This window comes from Parus major, chromosome 1A (assembly GCF_001522545.3).
Source record: "Parus major isolate Abel chromosome 1A, Parus_major1.1, whole genome shotgun sequence".
Lineage (NCBI taxonomy): Eukaryota > Metazoa > Chordata > Aves > Passeriformes > Paridae > Parus > Parus major.
In genome coordinates, this window is record NC_031773.1 from 20,591,407 (window position 1) to 20,614,909 (window position 23,503).

General features: G+C 36.1%; 1 protein-coding gene across 3 annotated transcripts; it reads left to right on the forward strand.

Moving 5' to 3' along the window:
• Window positions 1-1,854: 1,854 nt before the first annotated feature.
• On the forward strand, window positions 1,855-22,362 carry IQUB (IQ motif and ubiquitin domain containing). 3 transcript variants are annotated; one of them, XM_015629174.3, is made up of 12 exons: window positions 1,855-2,191; window positions 2,292-2,554; window positions 3,382-3,531; window positions 3,639-3,814; window positions 4,060-4,215; window positions 6,099-6,309; window positions 10,128-10,303; window positions 14,595-14,765; window positions 16,123-16,299; window positions 17,723-17,971; window positions 18,390-18,575; window positions 20,817-22,362. In XM_015629174.3, the coding sequence occupies exons 2-12, from the start codon at window positions 2,326-2,328 to the stop codon at window positions 20,976-20,978; spliced, it is 2,043 nt and encodes a 680-aa protein (XP_015484660.1). In that variant the 5' UTR covers window positions 1,855-2,191; window positions 2,292-2,325; the 3' UTR covers window positions 20,979-22,362. The 3 variants fall into 3 exon arrangements, with proteins under 3 accessions (XP_015484660.1, XP_015484659.1, XP_015484663.1); XM_015629173.3 differs by having other exon boundaries at window positions 1,855-2,554; XM_015629177.2 differs by lacking the exon at window positions 16,123-16,299 and having other exon boundaries at window positions 1,855-2,554.
• Window positions 22,363-23,503: the final 1,141 nt, after the last annotated feature.

Genomic DNA, 23,503 nt, shown 5'->3' on the forward strand with positions numbered 1-23,503 from the left:
TCCATAACTGAGACATTTGCTGAGCTCTCTTCTTGTTCAGTTATTTTCTCTACTTCTAAAGATATATTTGTCATGTGATTGAAAACAGCTCTCCTATAAGCTCATTAATTATGCCCCAGGGGAGAGGAAGTTTTTACATGTCCCACTGCTGCTGAAATTTGATCTGTGGCCTTCTAAAACTGAGTTTCTCAGATAAAAGCATACTCTCATTTTCTCCCTTTCACAAACTCGTATCAATGTCCTCCATACAGGTCCTAATTTATTCCAAGAGGAATGAATATGCTAGCAAGTTATAATTTGAAGGCTAATGATTTTGCTTGATTTTTCTCTTCTAATTGTTAGAAATACGTAATGATGCAAAGTTATATACCTGATATATATATACCAGTGATATACCTTACCATATTTATAATCTGTTGTAATATGGTAAGGTATATCACTGAAATCTATTTAGAGTTAACAAACTTTAGATCTTTAATTTGAGATCATCTGAAGTCATGTGAATAAAAAAGTTTATCTGCAAGGATGGGACCTAGCAGAGACAGAACCTGTTACATCAGAAAAACAACTTTCCCATCATGAGAAGAGAGCAAGTACTGAGGTTTTTGTCATTCCTAACCTGCCATATGTGCTACTTAACCTGAGTGGCTGTGTTCTGAACCCAAAAACAAAAGCAATAGGAGAGGAGTGAAAGCTGCTTTTTATTAGTGTTATTTCAATATTCAAAGCTTATATGCTATTTCATTAGGAAAAAAAAAAATCATTGCAACTTGAAAATTAGTTTGAATATTTAATCGACTATATAACAATGACAAAGGAACACAAATGACAGTATCTTTCTATAGGATTAATGGCGATCCTATTCTGAGAGTTTAAACAAGGTTTTAGAAAAAACGGCATTAGCAGTGGTAATGGGAAATTCCTGTCCTTTATGGGAAGCAGGCCCACATTCAAGTGCTGAACAATGTCTGGGAGACATAGTAACAGTGATCATGGCATACAATTATTGGGTATGCATTTAAATTCAATGCCTGCTGAAATGCTTTTTTTCAGGATTCTCCTGGCATTGCAACATAGAACTGTATATTTCACATCTAAAAGTTGTGTGATGTAACTGTCCCCCCAGTTTTCTTCTAGCATGCTGAAAACACTTGCTGGAGTTGTGTGAAAAACGGCAGCTCAGACACAGCCAGGAAATTCAATTTCACACGGCTTTCGTTCTCATTGACATGTCTTTAATTTCCACTTAGCAGCCTCATTCCTGCCACCGGGGACCCTGCAGGGAGAAGAGCACTGTAAGGCACAGCCCGTGTCACGGCTAGGCAGTCCCACCCAGCTCGGAAGTGACGGTGTGTGGCACGAAGGCTGCCAACACTCACCCAACACCCTTTCTCCATATCCAGCAGTTCTGGGGGCTTAGTACAACTTCTGCTACTATCTACAGCATGTAGATGTATGGAAAAACGGTGTTTTCGTACATTAGTGCCGCTATCGGCTGGCAGGAGCTCATCATCGCCCCGCTCAGGGTCACAGCGTAGGCACGGCCGCTGCGGGTGTGCCAGCACTGGGGTGGCTCCAGGCCGCCAGCACGGGTTCGTGCAGGTGCTGTGGGCTGGAGGGAACCAGGGCAGCTGCTCGTCCTTCCGCATCGCTTCCCTTCCCCTGTCTTGCCGGCCCTGCCCGGCCCCGGTACGTTTTCAGCCGGCCCGGCCCGGCCCCGCTGCGCAGTGCGCACGCTCGCGCTCCCCGGGCCGGTTGCCGTGGCTACGGCGCCGCCGGCGGGGCGAGCAGCGCGCCCGGAGCGCGGCCGGGCCGGAGGTGCAGCGGGGCGGGGGCTGCGGCGTCCCGGCCGCTGCGCACCGTGCCCGGGGCAGCCCGCCCGCCACAGCGGTTTGGCGGCATCGGGCTCCCGCCGGGGGTGGTGCGCGTTTGGGTGCCGTTTTATCTTGAGGAATATGGGCTTAGGACTCTTGCAGCCCGTGTCATTTCGGTGGCAGCTCGGAAAACCGTAAAGGTGTGCTGTCTCTGGGTAATGACCCCTTGGACTGTCTCGTTCTATAGGCACAGAAGCAGAGGTAAAAAGAACTGTGCCGGCTACCTGCGTTGGAGTATTACGTTTGGTAAACACTAGCCAAAAGTGCTTTCTGTTTGGTGGAAGCAAAGCTGTTCTTAGTAGCCCTTTTGGCAATAGGTACAGGAAAAGCTTTTCAGGACAGCAAGTTACCTATAATTCTGGTAGTAGAAATGTGCAAGTATGCAATTTATAATAGATCCTGTGATTATTCTTGCAGAAAGGTTAAAGGCACGCAACTGATGCTTTAGGAAATGGCAGATGCATCAGATGGCTTTGAAGTTGTTACATCAGAAGGGTCAGGTGCAAAGCAATCACCTGCATCCTCACAAGGAAAAGCAGTCAGAGAGGCTGGGGACCCAGCCGAGAAACCTCTGCTTCCAGAACCTGCAGACTCTGCACGGTCAGAGGAGGGCTGGGACCAGCGGTCTCCTTCTCAAAATTCAGTACTGCGAGAGAATACAGCAAATGGGACAGAGACAGGTAAAGTTGTTAAAATGTTGGGCATTCATGGTTTAAAGAGATATTTTTTCTTCAATTTAGTTATAGCTTCTTGCACCCCCACACACCCTCATTCTGTGTAAACTTGCTGGGATTTGGTTCTGCAGTAACTTTTTAAATTCTCAAATGAAACATACTCCAAAAGTGAAAAAAAATATTTTTTATCTCAAACTTTAGTAATCATTTCTATATGGAATTTTATAGATTCATCCTTATTTCCAGAAATACATATGAGTAGGTATACATATTTTTTGTGTGCATTTAAATTAAGTTTAGCCAATATTATAGACATTACCTTACTATTTTACCTTTCTTAGATTCCCTTGTAACCTACCTGCCACCCTTCTTTATCCTTGTGTTTCTCCTGCAGTCTCCCAAATGCTCCATCATTTCCTACACCTGTTCTTCAGTGTTCTGGGTGTCTTTAGTCATTTCCTCTTCCCAATACAGGACCCCATTTTCTTCGTTCTTCAGAGCAGAAGGGAGCATATCCTGTTCAGCACCTGAGCACAGTGAATAACAATTCCTAGTATGGACTTGTTGACTATTTTCCTCTTGGCTGGGTTGCATTCATCCACTCTCATTCTGAGTAGCTGGCTAGGAATGTCTTTATGCAGAGACAGTTTTACATTAGATTTCGCCTTTAAAATTGCATGATAATACTAATTCAGATTTCAAATAGACTATCTTTCCAGCTGAAAAAACTATGATTATGCTGTGTTGCAGTGTTACAATAAAATCATCCTGGGGTAAATTTTTTTGTTTGTTTTGAGAAACTTCTCAGGAATGAACTTTGGTTTTATTTTTAGCAAGCATGACTGAGGATAATGAAACAGTTAGGAAGTCTGGGTCTAATTTTGATGGAACTGTCCAGCCTGAGAATCAGGGAGGTTTTCCTGAAAAAGTCATTCAACAGGATTACCGCATGCCTGATGTCGTAACTGTTAGAGTAGAAACAGGTAAGTGCTGGTTTTGCACATTTATTGATACATATAGAATCATGGTCTAATCTAGATGTGTTACTGAAAGAAACAATATTTATATTTTGGAACTTCCATTTTAACAGGTTCGGACTCATTTCAAGAAGTACTTGTAAAAATTGAAAGACCTACCTATAAAAAACCTTTTCTGGGTGGATTTAGGAACGTGTCAACAGGAGTAGAATTTCATAATGCAGGATCACAAACAATACCCAAAAAACGACCTGACAAAGGAATTCCGTTACTTTGTAAGGGAATACAGGTAAAGGCTTTTCAATGTCTTTTTAGAATGTTGTTTTTTGCCAAATGGAACGGAATGCTGACACTATTTCTGATAGGAAACAGGAAGTAATTCTGAGATGAATGTTCAAATTAAAGTATTCAGTGGATAAGTATCATTAGTCTTGTGATTTTTATTGCAAACAGCTAATTTTGCCACTTACTGTAATGAGAAAAAAAAAAATCTGTGTGTATTTTCTTTTCATCTGACATTCATTTTCTCCCCAGGCAGGTGTGGAAAAAAATAAGCAACAACAAACAAGAAATACAACATCAACACAGATGACTAAAATTGGCCTTTATATATCAAACATGACTGACAAACTAATTACTCCGGGAAAGTATTTTACAGCGGATGAATACCATAAACGTAGACTTGAAGCAGTAAGTCCTTATCTGTTTGAAACTATCTGTAAAATAACATATTATGAGTGCTATCTGAATATTTAATGAGTGTTCAGGGTGTTCAAAGACTAAATTTAAAAGAAACTGTAAAATGTCTTCTTATGCTCATCTTTTGTCATCTTTCAGATACAGGGGAAGCCTGTGTTTGCTCTGTGGTTTTAGTGACATTTGATACCTTGCAATCTCTTAAATATTAAGAATTCTGAAATTATTGTTTTCTGTCTCACAGTGACAGTTAAGTTTCCATATAGAGCACTAAGGATTAAAACAGGCTTGTTCCAACAATATTCTTGTGATCTCTTTGGAGGAATCTAAGCTATATGTTTAACGTATGGCCTGAAACAGACGGAGTATTGGGTTAGGATTTAGAAGATCTGCAGTCAGCTTCTGAGTTTTGTGTTGTCCATTTGGTTGGGTTTTTTATCAGACTTAGGAGGTTACCTTGGGCAAACATCCATTTTGGATTCTGGTCAAGCTCCCTGCTTTGACACTGAGATAGAAATGGGCTGTTCAAACACTGGCAGTGGGCCTGTGGGGTTTTCTGGTGCACTGAGTTGCCTCATGAAGGCAATTCAGATTACAGATTCTGCATATTCATTGTGCAGAGGATGCCATTTAGGCATTCCACACTGCTTTTGGGAAACCATTCTGTGACTGCATATATAACTCAAATATGCCCTAAATTGTGTTAGGTGAGGCACTGCTTTGTAAATACTCTAGTTATTAATTTGATTGCTGAAAATGGACAGTCTGAATCCAACTGAATGGAGAAAAAATTGATACCCCAAGTGTCTAAGTAGAATAATTGTATTGGTAATTGTATTGACATGCTTGGCAAGATCTTTGAAATTTTTTGGGTAGAAGTTTTCTTGTAAGAACTTAAACCAGTCAGCTGTAGGTGACAGCAGTGAGCCTCATGTAGAAGAGGAACCCAAGAAGGGAGTAATTTCCTCAGGACTACCAATAAGTTTTACTGTGACACTGAAATCTGCAGTGTATGTATAGGTAACTTGTAATGCACAGTAGAGGGATAGCTTGGTGTTGGTTCACAGTGATGGATTTGCACAGTGCAGTGTAGGTCCATATTGAAATACTGTTTGAGGATATATTCAAGAGAAGTTTTAGATTAAGATGTTACCAGAGACTGTGTATTAGTAGGATTTTGTGCTTGATAGCTATTGAAGCTGAACAATGCATAGTATCTCATGGTATTGATCTGACTAAACTGCTTGTAGTCCAAGTGCTAACTCAGCCAGCAGAAGGTGAGGCTTGTGCAGTATCCTCCCTTAACATATTGTAGACATTTCCCCAGTCCTCAATAACCACAGCTTGGGAAGGTCATTGATTTAATTTTCTTTTATCAGTTCTGTCACAACAGCATTAGTAATTTCACTTTCATTATTTGTTCATAAATAAAATGCCACTGATTTTGTGTCTATGTGTTGATTTTTGTAACAAGAAATTTTGCAAATGTGTCTACATTTCCACTCTGTAAATTGGTAGTAAGATAAGGTAAATAATAAAAACAGTACATGGCAAAAGACATTTTAAGGGGAGATTTGAAAAAAGAAAAACAGATATTTAAATGTAGTTTGTATTTTGATTTGAATATTTGAACAGATTTTATCCACTGTACTCACTGCTTTAATTCCTGCAGTTACCTGAGTAATCATACTAGTACTTAAATAAATAGTACATGACTGATTTTGTAACATTTGAATTAGTTTAAGTACAAGAAAAATCTTAGAAAATGTAATTAAGGAGCTGGAGAAAAGAACAGTTAAGAAAAAAAATACTGTGCTACAAAATACTATGTTGTTTTATTTTAAATTCACAATTATTTGGTATTGTATCACATGTAGGTAATAGTAATACAGAAATATTTCCGTCGTTGGTATGCTATAAATTTAGTACAAAATCTGAAGGAACAGAGGAGGGCAAGGCTTGCATGGGAGGCACAAGAAGATTTACAGAAAAAAAGGGAGAAAGAAGAAAAATTGAGAAGGGAGTATGAGAAAAAACTGAACCCTAAAACAAAAGAAGACTTTGAGCTACTGTACCACGACTTGGAATGTAAGTTTTCTTAAAGGGATATCCTTAAAGCAACAAAATGGTACCGTTTGTTTAAAATAAACTTAGTATTTTTATGTGTTTTTATAGATAATTCCATGATATTTTTTTCTGCTTTACAGTGGAATTTGTTTCATTTTAAAATAATTATTTTACTGCCATGTATTACTAGAAACAAAAAGAAGGCCTTGATGCTCTGTAAGCACTGTTCACCAATCACTAAACGTCCCTGTGTTATCAACATCCAGTGCCTTACAAGCCACTGTGACTAAAAATTAACTGTCTTGCAGCCAAAACCAGTACACCTTTTTGTTTGGGCAATAACTGGCTTGTAGAATAGTGCTATTTGGCAGTTTTATTAGCATTTTTTATTTATGTCTAAAGTTGGAAGAACAAAAAGTTTTGGTTTTTTTTTTAGATCAGAGTTGCTTTTATCTTTCACTCTGCATTTAGGATGCTGAAAACAATTCTGTGAAGAAATTAGTATTAAGATCCATAATTCATTATTTGCTATAGACTTTTCTTATAATGGTTTAAATTTGTGTACAGAGTTTTACAACATATGAGAGAAGTTATTCCTTTTGTCTTAGTTGTCCTCTACTGAAGCTTTTTCTCCTTTCTAGTTTGTTCCATGTGTTCACAAAACTGTGTTGTCAAAATTTTAAAAATCTCTTAGGAGTTCTGCAGGACATTCTGAAAGTCATACGTTTCCTGTTCTTGTAGCAGATGATATCTAATACAGGCAAGCATCTCTAAACTTTTCCAGAAAAGTAATGTGGATACTTTATAATAGACAATTACAGATAATTATATACAATATATATATATATATATATAATATATATATAATATACAATACAGATAATTGACATAAAACCTTACAAGAATGTAATGTGCAAATTGAACAAAAAACTTAGAATATGTCCTTTCTGAAAAATAAGAACAGTCAAAAGGTATGGACTTGTAGCAGCATATAATGAAACAGCAAGAAAAATTTTGGGTTTTTCTAATGTCTCTTTTAAAGGCAGAGGTTTGTACTGTGATTTGTAACAACTCTTATGTTATTTAGGCTACAGTGCTTTATGGGCTATCTCTTTGACTGTTTGGATATTATTGTCCCCATAGCAGAATTGACTTAATGGATACTTCATTGCAAATTCACCTGCCCTACCTTAAACCATCTCAGCTCTGTCTTCAGTGGTAAACTGGGCATAAATTTGGTGGCATGTGTTATTCATAGAGCTTAAGATCACGATTCAAGAATTCCCAAGTTATACACTGATCTTTTAATGCTGTCATACTTTGTGTGGCATTGAACAAATTGCTTTGTCTGAATTAATAAATGATTTATAAATATCACTGTTCGTGACAAATGTAAAAATTATTGCTTGTCTTGAACTTTGCAGTTGTTGGAATGGTATCCATGAGATTTGTGGTTTGTTTGGGGTTGTCTACCCCCTTCTTTTTCTTTGCAGATAGTTTGCTTTTCATTTCCCAAGAATCAAGCTCTTTTAAAGATGTATCTGACTAAATAATCAAAAGCCAAGGTACTCAAACAGTACTTTTTTTCTTGCCACTTATGAGACATCTCACTATTTCGCATCTGATTTTCTGCAATATTTCTTCAAGAACAGGCTTCCAGACTAGTGTGCTATCAGATGTATAATCCACACTGGTTTTTCTTTTTTTGTTTTTTAAGTGTGAAAAGTCTTATGTGCAGTAGAAACAACCAAGTTCAATTCAAGTTATGGAAGAGTGCTGATCTTCACTATAATTTTAAGCTTGAAACTTAAAGTTATGCAAGTGTCTCTTGCTTAATTTAATGACTTTGTATTCACAAGTAATAAAACGTTCAACCAAGCACGTTCAGGAATTTCATATCTAGGCAACCTGAAAAAAATATGTGCCTCTTCAAAACAGAACAGAACAAATTCAGTATTTGAAATGTTTGGTTTTTTTAATATTTTGTTAAAAATACTGGTCTGGTATCAATCTCACTGTTAGTTTTTGTCAACTGATGTTGACTAGTTGCTTTTCTACATGAATGCAATCACGATCTTCATTTTAATAGAGCTTAATGATTCTAGGAAGTTCGGGATTTTTTCCTACCTGCATCTGAAATAATTCTGCATTCTTACAGTGCCAACAGTTTACACAAGCTAAACCATTGTGACAGTAAAAGAATGAAACTATTGTCCTCCAGAGATCTGTGAAGGTTATTGCTGCAATCACAACAGGGTTTCTATTACAGGGTCAGCCAGTACAAGCAATTCCTGATGGTATAAAAACTTGCCTGTTGACTATATAGTGCAAATGACATCTGTCTATATATTCAGCATGTATGCATAGGCATTTATTATTTGCTTGAAAAGTATGAACTATTTTACTTTATAAACACTGGAGTAAAAATGGTAATGAGTAAAATCTCTGCCTATAGAACAGATAATCTAACAGGAGTATTTTAATTTGGTTGCATGTAAATGGGGAATCAAGAGGTGAGTATGCAGGTGCATGACAGCTTCTTCACTTCTGAAAGCATAAAATTGCTTGCTGTATTTATTATTTCCACATAAGAAGTGTCTGCTCCCTTCAAGCATAATAAAGCTTCATGTAAATTAATTCTATATAATGCTGTTGTTTGCTGAATTGGCTTCATATAAAATATATATCTTAGGGTTCTCAGAACTTGTCAGACAGCTGTCATATTACAGCTTGGATAGCCTTAAGGAAATTAATTGAAATATTTAAAAATGGAAAATATAAGGTATTTGTAGATGATAAGCCACAGGCAGAAAATAAGCCTTCCTCCTTTCCCTTCTCCTGCCTCTAATCTTACCTGAAGCAGGATGTTACAGGCTTTTTCAGTGCATCACATATTGGATGGTTTTCTTATATGCTGGGTTTTGCTTTTGCATAGTTGTTCTGGGATGATAACAACACTTTGAGGGTTCAAATTCAGCAACATTGAAGTTTTGGATCTTATAAAATTTCTTACAAAACTCCAGAGGCATTTGAACTCCATCAGAGTCTTCAGAGAAGCCAGGAATTCTTGCAGGATATGCAAAGGCAGTAAACACAGTTTGATTTTACAAGCAGATTTCTCTAAAGCCATGTTGTCTGTGTATCAGCTGCTTAAGTGTCAGGGGGTCAGATTCTTCTACAGCGTGTACTGATCCATGTGCTGCTCTCATGACCATTCTGTGGCTTCTTCTGTGGCCACTTTCACCCACTTGGAGGGTTATGTTGTAGAAGAGGAAAGGGAGACGAAAGCAATGACGGTGGAGTTATTAATGTATATCCATTTGCCTTGGATGGCAAAAGATGATACCACTGAAATATCCAGTGTAAGACCTGGAGTGCAAAATGTGACTGTCAGTCAAGTTTTATCTCAGTTTTGGAAGACTTCAAGTGTCTTTAGATTTTACTCATTTATGCAGGGAGAAGCAGTAATATTCTCAGCACTGAGTACTGGTGGTACCACAGTTAGACAGCCATTTCATCATACATTTCCACAGGAGCTAAATTCTTTTTCTCACATTGAGCTTTTTTTCTCCTACTCATCCTTGAGTTTGGAGTACAAATTGGCAGTCTGGAATTGATGTACACATACATATTCTCACAGAACATCTGTATAATTTACATTCATTTCTAGGCCATCTTGCATGTTTCGAAAATAGCCATAACCATCAATTCCCTAAAATGGAAACTGGGTTTTAGTGAATATTGAAAGAAAAGACTATTATGTTGTTTCTTAAATATGAAAGCAGAAGTTTTGCTGGAAAGCATCTTGTAGAAAATACCCTAAATATTTGTGTCTGCAGTATGGGTGCAGGAGGAGACTGGGCGAATTAACAGAACTCTTTCTGGAGCTGAAAGAAAGGCAGCGCTTTGTGCACTTCTGGAGGAAGAGACACAGCTGATTGCTTGCATTGGGATGCACAAACAAGATGCCAATGTGGAGAATCAACAAAAAGCAATAATGCAACTTCTGGTTAAGGTCAGTTATTAGGCTTAGCATAAAGAATACCAAAGTACAGGAACAGAAAATACAACTGCAAAGTACAAAAAGTAACTTCTGTAGTTTTTAACAGTTAATCATGTGAATGCTAATGTCATAAGGATCAAATTATGTGGTTGTTCACATCAGTACACTTCAGTAAATTTCTTTTTCCAAGCTGAGAACTTCATAGCTGTCAGACTGATTAAAGGTTGAACAGTGCATCATTAAGGCTGTTAACCATAAAAAATATAAACAATAAATCTAATAAATTAGAATTATTGGAATATGGTATCCTTCAGGAAGTAAATTTGCCATTAATTTCCCAAATGAGCATAGGCCTCTGGTCATCATATGTCTGTCTTTAAAGAAAGCATTTATTCTGTTTTCTTGTATAAAGAAGAGTTTGAATCTGATGTTGAACTCAGTTATTAAACCACTAACTTTAGTTCCATTTGAACTTTAACCTAAGATTTCATTCTTGTATAATCTTGGGGATGATATTTAAGGTAATTTAAGTGTTCTTCAGTCTCTATAAAAAAATATGAGAATTCCTTCATTCACAAAGATGATTTAAAATGGCATTAAATTCAATGGTATATAAATGTAAAATACAAAAAGCCTTGTCCTTTTAGGTAGATGTCCAGCCACTGGAAAAAGTAATAGTTTTTTTTTCAAAGTATCTGACATGATTATGAAAAGAAATACTGCAAGATAAATGGGTTTTAGCTATCTAATTTTTTTTATTATTATTATTATTTTAAAATTTTGACTATTTGGTGCTCAAAAGTAAAAATGGTGGCTTTGTCCAAAATAGACTTTTTTTCATTCCTTTTATTACTGATGCAGGGGAAATATACTCTAAATGTGATTTGATAAAATGTATTGCATTTCTCATTATGAACAAATTACTTAACTGAAACGTTGGTGGAACTGTTACCACATTTTTTGCTGTGGTATGACTGTTTTCTGTCTTACTGCTTTCAAGAATGAAAAACCAAGCCCAGAAAACCAAATAATTAGGAATATTTTCAAAGCCTTGAATCATTTCTATGTGTTATGTTTGCTTCTACTACTTACAATCTGTTCTGCTACCTTCTAAGAAAAAGAAGCCTGGAATAGTCAAAGCAAATATATTTCTCCCTTAACCAACTCTGTCCTTACTTTTCCCATAAGGACTGACTCCCACTGTCCTACCTGTACAGATTACTTCCAGCACATATTCTGACATGCTTTACAGTTTTCTTACATCTAGAATCAGAAGCAAAATGCTCTTCAGTACAAGAACTCTCAGCTGACATTTGGAGAATCAGGAGACATATCAGAGACAACAGATACTTTGTCTTTCTAAACAATGGACATTTTCTTGAAGCAGTTACTAATAATTTATTTATTCTTATATTAAATGTATAAATTATGTTTTTCATGAATGAGACTATAATCTTTTTAGTTTTAAATCTGTTGAGCTTCTGAATTAGTGCAACTTTTCATGTTTTTTTATCCTGTCAGCTGTAAGATTGTAAGTATTCTAAACTATTGACATAGGTCTAACTCAGAGGGAGAAAAAGGAACAATTTCTGCATTTTTTAAAAATATAAAATATAATTTTGTAAATCTCAGAATTGGATGGTTTGCTATGACTGTAACAGTGCAATTTAAGCACTTTAAATTACAGTATTATGTTTGTTGTTAAGTGCTTGATCAGGGATTATTTGGTTCTTCCTTGAACTTCGAGCTGGTAATGTTGATCTGGACACTTGCCAGTTAATGGAGTAACATCTTTCACATCTGAAGACTGCAAGCTGCAATATCCAGTGTGGTATGAAACTTGCTTCTCCATGGAAACCTTTGTTCCCTTCTTTGCTACTTTAAGCATGTACCTCCACAGGCATGTGTGCTCTTATGAAGGTTGATACTGGTTGTGTGTGTACTATGTGCTATGGGGTTCTTTTTTATGCTGAGCTCATTCTTCTTCAGCATTTGTACTTTGGAGAGGAAGTATTTGATTAAGCTTTTATATTATCGTGTTTACTTAAACGAATGTGTGTGATTATGAACTGTCAGTTCATACTTTTCATGCTTTTTACTGTTTCTGCACACATCCAGTGGGTTTCTTTTGTTAAATCTGCCTTTTTCTCTCTGTCTGTGGTGTTGTCTTTCTCACCTCAGGAGCTTCTTCTGCTTTCTTGCATTGGCAGCAGAGTGTAGTTGTAGTAGCCTTGCTTTCTGAAGTAATACAGATAACAGGATTATTGTAAATTCCATAGCACTGCCAGCAGACTGAAAGAGAAAAGAAAGCTGGAAGAAGATCTCAAAGTTTTACCTTTTCTGGTGTCATTCTGGAAAACAGAAAAATAGTTCTGAAATCAGAGAACTTGTGATTCTTTCTTTTTTCAGTAAAAAGCACATTTTTTTTTTACATTTTAAAATGTTTTTATGTAATACCCAGCTATGATAAGGTAGTAAGAAAAAATACAGAAGTTACAGATATATTTTCAAAGAATTAATTACAATAACACAATTGTTCTGTATTAAGAGTCATTTGCAGAACAGGATACCAAGACTGCTTGCACATACTGGGTTAGCAAGTTATCAGAAGAATCTAATTTTATTATTTCCTAGGCTGTACTCTGGCCACTGATTCTTTCTAGCATAAGCAAATGAACTTTCTCTGTTATTTTTAAGTGTTTTCCTTGAAGAGGATCAAATGTAGGTACGGAATTAACCACTATATGGAAAACAGTGGTTTGTCCCATATAACATACAAAGGATTGACAGTGTGACAGACCTACTAAGTCGGTCTGAATTTTATTGTTTGCAAAGCATGGTGTTCTTTTGTTTTGTTTTGTTTTGGGGTTTTTTTTAAGAATTTCTAGTATTGTACAAAATGAAGTGAAACAAAATGAAGATATAGTAGAATGCTCCCTATTTATGAGAAAAAATTGCCTTGCTCTAGTTTTGCAGAAATTCAAAGATTTCACCAACTAATTAAGAGTTGGTTGTTTTGGGGTTTTTTTAAGCTAGTATCTGGTTTTCCTTTTGCATTTCTTAGTTTTGGCTCTGAAATGTGACCTCTGGTTAACAGTATCTTCTTTAATTAGAGTTCTACCCCCACTGATAATGTAATTAAATGTCATCAATTTGATGTTAAATCCTTTTAAAAATTATTTTGTGTTTCTTTTCCTTACCTATTTAAAAGTGAGGAAAAGTCTATTTTTATTGTGGTGATAACTAATCATTTGTCTTCTAGCTATCTAATATTATTGGTATTTTTATTACTTTTCATCATATCAAGTCTATTCCATCAAAATAATGATTGTGTCAGTGCTGGGGTCATGTCCAGAAAACTGCTAGGCATGTGAATGCTACATGAAGTGTTGCTGCTGTTAGGTCACACTGAGACTGCAAGGTCAACTTTGTGAGTGTTAGTGAACACTTAAGTTCCAAATATAGCGAAAGAGAATTATTAAGACATAGAAAGATATTTCAAATAACTCTCCCCATTAAAAAAAGGAAGTGGAGTTAAGTAATGATGGGGAGAGGCATATGAAAACTTTTTCTGTTGGAACTGGATATCTCTCCTTATGTAACAGTGTGATTTGCAACCAAAACCAGTCTTCTGGAAAGAAGAAAATGGTTGTACTTTTCAGACCTCGTGAGGCAGGCGACATTGTGTAACTTCTTAATGTCCTTAAAGATGTGCAAAGAGATAATTGAAGCATAAGGCATATGGCCTGCGGTTAAGTCAGCAAACAAGAAGCTAGGTGAAGTATTTGATAAACTGTAACCACATACCTTGCCCTAGCTCAAACAATGTGTATTCCTTCTCTCCTTTTCTTCAACTAGTATAAATAGAACCCTTCCCTGGAGATATTTTTTACTACAGTAGACTTTAAGGTCTTAAATTTGCAATCTTTACACAGTCAACAGACCTATTGATTTTTACTGATAGTTTGAAGGGATTTATGACTGCAAAGTGAAATACAGAGCAAATGTATTCTAGCACTACTGTCAGTAAAATCACTTTAAAGAAGTAGAGCGTATCCCTGTAGGAGAATATTATTTGCTTTTAATATCCTGTAAGTTGAAATTGTCATGACCTGCAGCTTTAAATAAAGCGTGCAGTTGATTGTTTGCTTTGGTGGAAGAGGTGCTGTATCATTCTCGACAATAGAATTAGCATTTTGCATTAGTCAAGCATTAATGTTAGGTCCCTATTTCCTCTGATGAAACTTGATGTAAAATGCAATTGTTCAGCTGGTGGTCAGAGTTCTAAAAATTGTTTCTGAAGTGTGCACAACCTAGGAGGTGGAAAGCATTTGATGGAAAAATCACTGAAATGGATACACAGAGCACTCTCCGTGGAAAAGAACTGCTTGAAATCTACCGCAGCATTAACACAAAGGACATCCCAAAAGATGAGAGGATATCTGTGCTGTTAACACTCAAATGTACAGTGAAGGTAAGGTTTACTTTTCTATTTATGTTTAGCTTGAAGCTGTACTTTCCAAAGGTGCTGTCATTTAATTATGTTCACACATAAGCAATGCTGCTGCTGGTAGACAAATGCCATGATGGTGGGCTGGCAGCTATAGAACCTCATGTACTACCTGGTGTGTGAGTGTAATTTACATTCCAGATACACTCTAAATTCATATTTCACTTTATCATCTGCATATTTGTCTTCAGGTTGTGTTAGAATTTTAACCCCATGGTTTTAGACTTCTTTGTATGTTAATACATAATACAACTCTAGTACAAAGTTTAGTTTACTACTTAATATCAACCTTATGAGAAGCATGGCAGGAATGCATGTGGTGATTGCCATTTCTTCTTTCTCAGTTCTTTGAAATATGTTTAGAACCATATCTATTCTTAGTTTGGATTACCAGTGTTATGGGTAGAAAATACTGATTTTTTCCTTCTCTTTGCTCCTCACTTCTCACCCCCACTGTTGCTGCTAGTGTTCCAAATGAATTAGAAGCTGGTCTCATATTGGTTTTATTTATTTATTCATGTACAAAAAGAATGAGTTTCAAGGTCCTTTCAGGATGATACTGTTGACGTCAGCCTAGAATAAAATGCTGCTTCCTGGTCTTATTAAAACAAGAAAGCATCTTGCTGATTGATTTAGTAGTGCCAGTATTTGATTTAAAGTCACTCTGGCATTGAGAGCACTTCTGGTTTATGAGCTCTTGCCCATCTTAATACAAGTCAATTAGGCTGTAGTGAACAAGTGAATTTCTGTAAATTAGCACTCTCTTTTACCTGAGAAATCACTGAACTTGCTCACTTCTTATGTCTCTCTCTCTGGAGAATCTCCTGCCAAGCATTTGAAATACTGAAGTGACTAATTTCCAGGCATACTGTCAAAGTCCCCCATGCCTTTTGTATGGTGGATTTTTTTATTTTCTTGTGGCAGTTTTTTAAACCCATCCATATTACACCTCAGATTTCATAGTCAAAGGAAGCTTCTTAGGGAAATACTTCTTTGGGCTTTTCAAGACTTAAAATTTTGCACTTGTTGAGTACCTCTGCAAAGTATCTTTTAGTGCTTCCAGGCTTACAGTTACTCACAGCTTTGGTATACATGTATAGGCCCCTTAAAACAGATTCTGTAAGCATTCTCACTTTTGTAATTTTACAGTTGTTCCATTGGCAATTTTTTTCCCCTGAGATATTAACAAGAATGGGCATAGAACCCATAGTTTGCTTTCATGTCTCATTGAATGATTTTGTTTGCTTCTTTATTGTTGTGCAGTTTGTTTATTTTCCTTTCTCGCTCTCTCTTTTTTTTTTTTTTTTTTTTTTCTTTTCAGGAACATGAATGTAAATTAACACAGGAAATAGGGGCATTAATTGACAGGGAAATTGATCTTATGTCAAGGGAGGTGAAAGAATGCAACTTGGAAGGACTGAGGAAAAGAATTTGTACATTATTTCTTCAGTATACCAAAAGTCCAGAGTTTAACCCTGAAGTTGCTGGGTTAATTAAGGTATTATTCTTATTTTGCAGCCTGACATAGTGGCCATTGAGTTAAAGAGAAGGGAGATGGAAAACATTAAAAGCTTTTTTATTTTATTTTACATTTTGCTCTAGCATTGGTGGAGGTGGTTACTTACTTAGGAAGTAAATTGTAGCAAGTACATAGGCTTCACACAAATAAATTTATGTAGTCCTATTAGGAAGCATTAGGGCTTAGACAAGGTTATAAGCACCTGACAAGCAGCTGGCAGCACTGAGAGAGCCCTGGAACTCTTGTGTCTGAAATAAAAAATCTGAAAGTTTCAAGTGGTAGATCATATGAGATGGTATCAGTAGAATGTAAGAGCAAAGCAGTACCAATATACTAAGAGAGGAAGTCATGTTTTTTTCTGCTGGTCAAGAGGCAGCATGCCATGTATCCAGAAAGGAAGAACATTGCCCACGTCAATGTCTAGTGAGCTTGCACTTAAGCAAAAACTGTTCCAGCCCTCTCTTATAGAATCAGTTGCTACTGTGTGCAAAGAAGATGTAGTTAGTATTGTGTGAGTGTTTTTCTTTTCTGACTACAGATTACAAATAAAAATATTATTCAATATCATAGGTTGCCGCTCTAAGTAGCGATGTCTGTTTTGCATCTGTCAGAAGAGCATTGCTTGTACAGTGGTCAGTGTTATCTCAGGAGTATAGAATCTGTCAGATTTAGATGCAGATGTTAGATTTAGAACAAACTAACAGTTAATTTTACACTAGGTTATTAGCAGATGTACCATAGCAGAGACTGAAGTATCAAACTACTCAAACTATCCAGTTACAAACTTGGTCGCTCTGCATAGACTACATTACATTCTTCCCAGAACCCATGAAGGAATGTGGGGATGAGGGGGTCACTATCAAGTTTAGTCTATTTTCTTCCCCATGTATCTGGACATGGTGGCCCATGATTTTGTACTTGATAAGAATACATGATTTTGTATTCTTATGCCAAAATATTAATATGCCCATAATCTCAGGGTTTTATCTTTGCCATAAAAAGCAGATTCTACATGAAAAATCAAATGCAGAGAATTTAGTTTCTGTTTTCTCTGTGTTGTCATCTTTCCAGAATAACTGACAATCTGCATACATAAAAGCACCAGGAAGAGAACTAGAACATAATGTTTAGGACCTTCATATAGTTTAAAAATGGATTGACTGATTTATATAACTGATTTTAGCAAATGCAGCAAGAAAATACAGTGACTCTTGGTATCCTATCAAAGAAAAATCAAAACACTTTACTGGGTATTTTAAAATAAATACTTCTAGCTTTTACATATTAAAATACTTGCATGAAGATATGCAAGACGTATCCTGACAGTGTTAGAGTGACATACAAGTAATACAATCTGTATTAATACACCCTGTAGTAAATTAACCTTTTTTTTAATTTTTAGGTTCCACAAGATCCCTTAAAGCTTTATAAAAATATTTACTTCTGTCACAGCTGCGAAAATTATTTACCATCTACTGAGTTTCTCATTCCTGCAAATTCCCGCACCATTGGCAGATGTCGCTCGTGTTACCAGCTTGACAATGAGGCTCGGAAACGAGAAGCATATTTGAAGTACAGGCTTATACTTGAAAATCTCAGGAAGTCTGAAGTTGATTATCAGGATGATAGTAAAATCGTTTTCTTAGTTCAGGTACTGTTGGAAAGAGCATTGCTACTCATAGTAAGCAGTGGCTTTGAATATATATCCTTTATTTTGTGTGTGTTATTGAGAGGTTGAGAAATGGGCTAAAAGCTACAGCTTCTTCCTGTGATATGTTCCACACCATAAAGAAGCAGCTCTTAAGCTCTTGAAGCATAGGTGTACTTTTAAACGTGGTTTGCAAGCTATACACTAAAAAAAGTCTATCTGGCAGGTCAGAGAATCAGATGTTCCAACAGCTGTGCAAAAAATATATATGTGTGTCAAGATGGTCTTTAACCAAGTGACATAACCATATGACATGTGCATAGAAATTTTTTTACCCAAAGCTTTATTTGGATTTTTACATGGGTGCAAGACTTGTAGAATGAACATGCTTCTTCCTTTTTAACCCTGTTTTTCATTTCAGCTTCCAGATATGCAGTACCTGATTGAGAAGATATGGAACTGCCAGTCAGCTCTCAGTGCCTGCAGTAATCTGTATGATTTAGTTATGGTCAGGTGGGATAAGCAGCGTGAGTGGTCTCCATGGAACACTATTCTCCTCACTGAAGAAGAGGCAGATGCACATCTTAAGCTGTGTGACCCTCTGAAGGTAAATTTCAGTGGGTTTTATTTTTTATATTTTTTTATGTTATTTTTTAATAGAATCCTGTGACTAATTATGTTGGGCCAAATTTAATCATTACACTTGTCCATGTTTAAATTGGCTCATTGTGGCTATTTAAATGATTGCATCTGTACTACTAAACAAAATAATCCAAAAGGCATCTGGCATGTGCAGTTCATTCCATGTACCTGAACTCTGTCTTGACCCAATTGTCCCTCCTGAAATGCAGGAAGCTGAGTGGTCTCATCCATGCTGCCTGCTGAGGATAGTGCCATGTGTGCACTCTTCCCTCAGATCACACCAGACAGGAGCTAGCCTGGATGAAAAGCATGCTAAAGACTAACTATAAATACTGTTACAGTTGTGTGCCTGTGTTCTTGCACACACTATGCCCTCATTAGTTTCTGGTCTTCTAAATTTCTCATCAAAAAGAAGAATTGTTCCTTATATATAAATTATCCATTCATCATCATAATATTTGTCATTACTTTCTTACCTAGATATCAGCTAAGTATCCCTTACAATGTAAACTTATAATTTGCATTTAAGAAATAGCAACATAATTTCTTTTCCTAATTAAAACCTCTTAGGACTGTGTTCAACTCATCATCAAAACTGGCTTTTTACATCAATTCCCCCAAATTCCATATCTATACATGGTAGTCTATGAAATATCTCTCCATTGAATATCATATATTGAGAGTATTTAGTTTTGTAAGGCGCAGGAGAATCCTGTGACCTGTGTTTGTCCTGCACTTAATAAAGGCTTAGTAAGACTTTCAGCTCCAGGTTATTGATTTATGTAAGCAGTGATCTGCAGTCATTGTTGCCTAGTGTTCTTTTGTTCAGGGTGTTCTTAATTCAACTTTTAACACAATATATGTGATGTGCATCAGAAATGCAACTTTGGCTGTTATGTATTGTTTGTCTTTTTGGAAGTCTTAAGAGCAAACTAAACAGAGCAAATTAATTGCTCTCTTTAAAGTTTTGGTTTATGGATGAAATATATCAGGGAATTCTAAAGGCAAAAGAGATTCTGCCAACCATTATATTTTGTGTGTGAGTACCCAGCTTGTGTCTTCAAGCAGACACATTTATGTGAGCTTTAGCTTTAGAAGGTAAAATCAGTTTCAAGCTGGAAATCCCTTTATTGACTCCTCTCACTCACTGTAAGTCAAGAAGGCTGTTCAGACAATCTGAATCTAGTGAGGCTCCTCAGCATCCATAAATTTCTGTTACCAGCATTACTGCAGGCAAAGCAGTTCTTTGATCAGTTTTCTCTGATTGAGCACTTCTCTAGTTTGGTGCCACAGGTCTGGATGTCATAGTCCAAGAAATGCTATTAACTTGATTAGGTCCAGGGCTTCAGTGGATGGAGGAGTTAGGTCAGAACAGGTAATTTACACAATCCTACATAAAAACCATGAAGTATTTTCTTTAGCTCTTGCTAATACAGAAGTGAATCAATTGTAGTGAAGACTCAATTTTCTTCTTCAAAAGAAAAAAAATAAAAAGAGTGTAAAATAAGGAAAATGAAGCAAAAACAGAATAAGTTGAATCATTGTTTCTCATTCACTGAAACAAAAAAGGCCTCTTAAACCATTTATTCAATAGCAATTATTCATAGTGATTTTATTTAATAGTAGTTATTTAAAGTGATGACTACAGCAATAGCAAAAGGGTTTTTCAGTTAAATATTCTGATTATTTATTCCATCATCCAAACTACTACTACTAACTAGGAATTTGGGAAAATGTCACCACTGTGTGCAAGTGCAGACTGAAATGCTGCAAAATACTTGCTGCCATGATTAATTGAAAATAGTGACTCTGATTCTCTTCAAGAAATGCCCTTACAGTTTTCACCTTGCAAATGTTTCTATCTAAGCATTGCCTTATTTCATTTTCAAATGTAAGTACAAATGTTCTCACCTGAAATAAAGAAATAAATAAGTTTTATCTTGAATGGATAAAAATGTTACTCTGGTTTTAAAACATGGCTAATATTTCACAAGGAGAAATTTTCACTTAAGACAGTACTATAGAACTAAAAGATATTTCATTATGTACATATACAAATAAATGATCTGCCTTAGTTTATTAAAGGGTCACTATTTATAATGTCTAAAATATGTCCAAATGTTTATATTGTCTAAAATATGAAGCAACACATATCTTTAGATATTTTAATTGTATTTATGGGTTTTGAATTTGTTTTTCGTTTCAGACTTATGAAGGTCCATTTATTTACAGAGTAGAACAAAAGCATATCCGGGCAAAAAACTACTTTGCTCAGATTCCTGCGATGTCACCATTTTTGCATAGAAGTAACAATCAGGCTAATGCAAATTCCTACATGAAACATTGTTCTTCACAGTTAAAGAAGTGAACTAAATTCCTAGGTTTTTAAAAAAAATACACTTTTTTATCAATACCCTAATTGTACTACACAGATCAAAATAAACTTCTAAGGATAGAGTAATTTGATCTCAATCACTTAATTTTACTGCATTTCGAGTTTTGTAACCTCATTTAAAAAAAAATAAAATATTGTTGAAGAGGTTTGTCAATTCTCAGTTCTTAGAGTAATGATTATTTTTCTGTATTGCTGCATTGTTTGGAACATTCTGTCTGTAGTAAATATTCATTTTGGGCAAATTTTGTTAATTCTTTGTCATCCTTTATTTAGAAAATTAATACTATAGCATTGTATTAAATTTATTTTTCTTGTCTTAAGCACATAAGGCAGAAACCCCCTCAAACCTTGGATTCTTTCAGAACACAATAGATACAGCTTTCCAGATAACTGCTTTGCCTTGAAAACTTTTGTGCAAAAGAACAACTTTTCATTTTGTAGCTCATCTAGATGGTCATAGTGGAACTGCCATCATAAAATTATTGTATCCAAATTATTGTATCAATAATATTGAAATTATTATACTTTGAGCATTATAATTTAAATATCTTATTTTGAAATACACATTTCAGAATGCTTGAAATATATTTCTTTTTGAGGAGTTTGTATTTGTATAAGTAAATTATCCCCATAACTAAAAAAGTTTATGTTTGATCATAGTTAGAGAAAAACATGATATGGTGTAAATTCAAAAATCCAACAGGAAGTTGCAAGGTTCTTCTTGAAACCTCTATTGTAGATGTGGTTTTGACCCAGTCTTTTGCTCTAACAGATGAAACTACCTAGGAAAAAGCAGTAGCATTTACAAAAAGAAGTAAGCGCATATTTGGCAGCAAACAGCTGAAAACTGAATTGACTCCTGCCCTTCTATGGACATGCTCCAGCACCTCAATCTCTCTCTTCAGTGAGGGGCCCAAAACTGTATTCAAAGTGCAGCTTAATAGTGAACAGCATTTGAGGTGTGCCCTCACCAGTGCTGAGTACAGGGGAACAATCCCTGCTCTGCTCCTGCTGGCCTCACTATTTCTCATCCATTAATTCTAAAAGAAAACATGTAAAAATCCAGATAAATGGTTAGGAGTAAAATGTAAGTATAAAGTATTTAATATTATAACTTTTTGTAATAAAATTATTGTAGTTAAGTGGGGATGCATGGTAATGGAAATATTTCCTTCTTCATTGCCATTTTATAATGATTTCACAGTAGTTTGATTTTTGGTATTTTGACTCTGTGTTGCATTTAAAAATATCTCCATAATAAAGCAGTTCTAAACCTGGAGTCAATATCATGGATGAATGTTCAAGGAAAAAGCCCTGTGGAAATGCAACAGTAAACTGTGCTTTTGTGTATACCAACACACATTAATAAAAAGTGGGTTTAGGTTCCTGCTCGCAGATAAAAAAAAAACCACTTTGATCTTTTCTAATCTTAATTAAATGAAAGCAAATACTATTTTTGTTAAAATCTCTTTGCAATAGGTATATTTTTTTTTCTTATTGTTTCTCAAAAATCCACTATTTTTAGGAGATAAGAAAAAAAGGAGAAAATATATGCAGATATATTTGTAAGCTAAATTTACTTAGGGAAGCAAATTAAAATCCCACTCAATAGGTTCTTCTCATTCCTTTTTTTTCAACGCTTTCTTCACTTCAGTTGTTCTCAAACTGTGGTTTGTGGAGAAATATTAAAAAAGAAAAGTCAGTTTGTTTTCAGTTAAAAGTTTGTTCCTAAGTGATATGGTAATCTGAGAGAAAACAATCTGGTTATGTTTGAGGAAGTTTTAAGGCAGTTTCTGTAAGGCAGAGTACACAGTATCCCCACCAACTGTGCATGTCCCTTGTGTGTGTTGGAAGCACAGAGCAGGGAGGGGAAGGCAGAGCTCTGTGCGGGGCCCACGGCTGTCGGAGCACCCGCGGAGCCCAGCCGGAGTCCTGAGCTTTGGGTTGCCAAGGGCATGCGGAGGAAAAGGAAGTGAGGCTAGAAACCACGTGCTTGTGCTCTACGTGTTACCCAGAAACGTTCTGTACAAACCAAGTACACCTCCTACCAGGAAATATTCCATACAATGCAGCTACACGGAGTGGGAGGTTTGACCACACACCCGTGCACAGCCATACATGCTATAGTGGTCAGTAAGGTATAAAATGTACCTCAGTTTTGTACCTCAATAGGGGATGAGAATTTGACACGAAATTTTAAGGGACAGATTGATTGGTTTGTCTTTCTTGCCCTTCACAAAAAGAATGCCTTTTGGTAAGTCTTGGGTCATCAGTTATGCTGAGTATTGACCCAGGAAAATAAACTTGTGAGTGCAGTTGTATTGTTAATGCTATATATTCTGCATTAACTGCATTTTTCACCAGCAATCCAAAAGAAACATATAGGCTGCATTCAATAAACCAATGATATTTGGACCCAACTGGCTCTTCTGATTGTGACCAGACCTGCTGACTATTTGTGCATCTGACATAGGGCCTGGGGTTACATCTTTGCAACA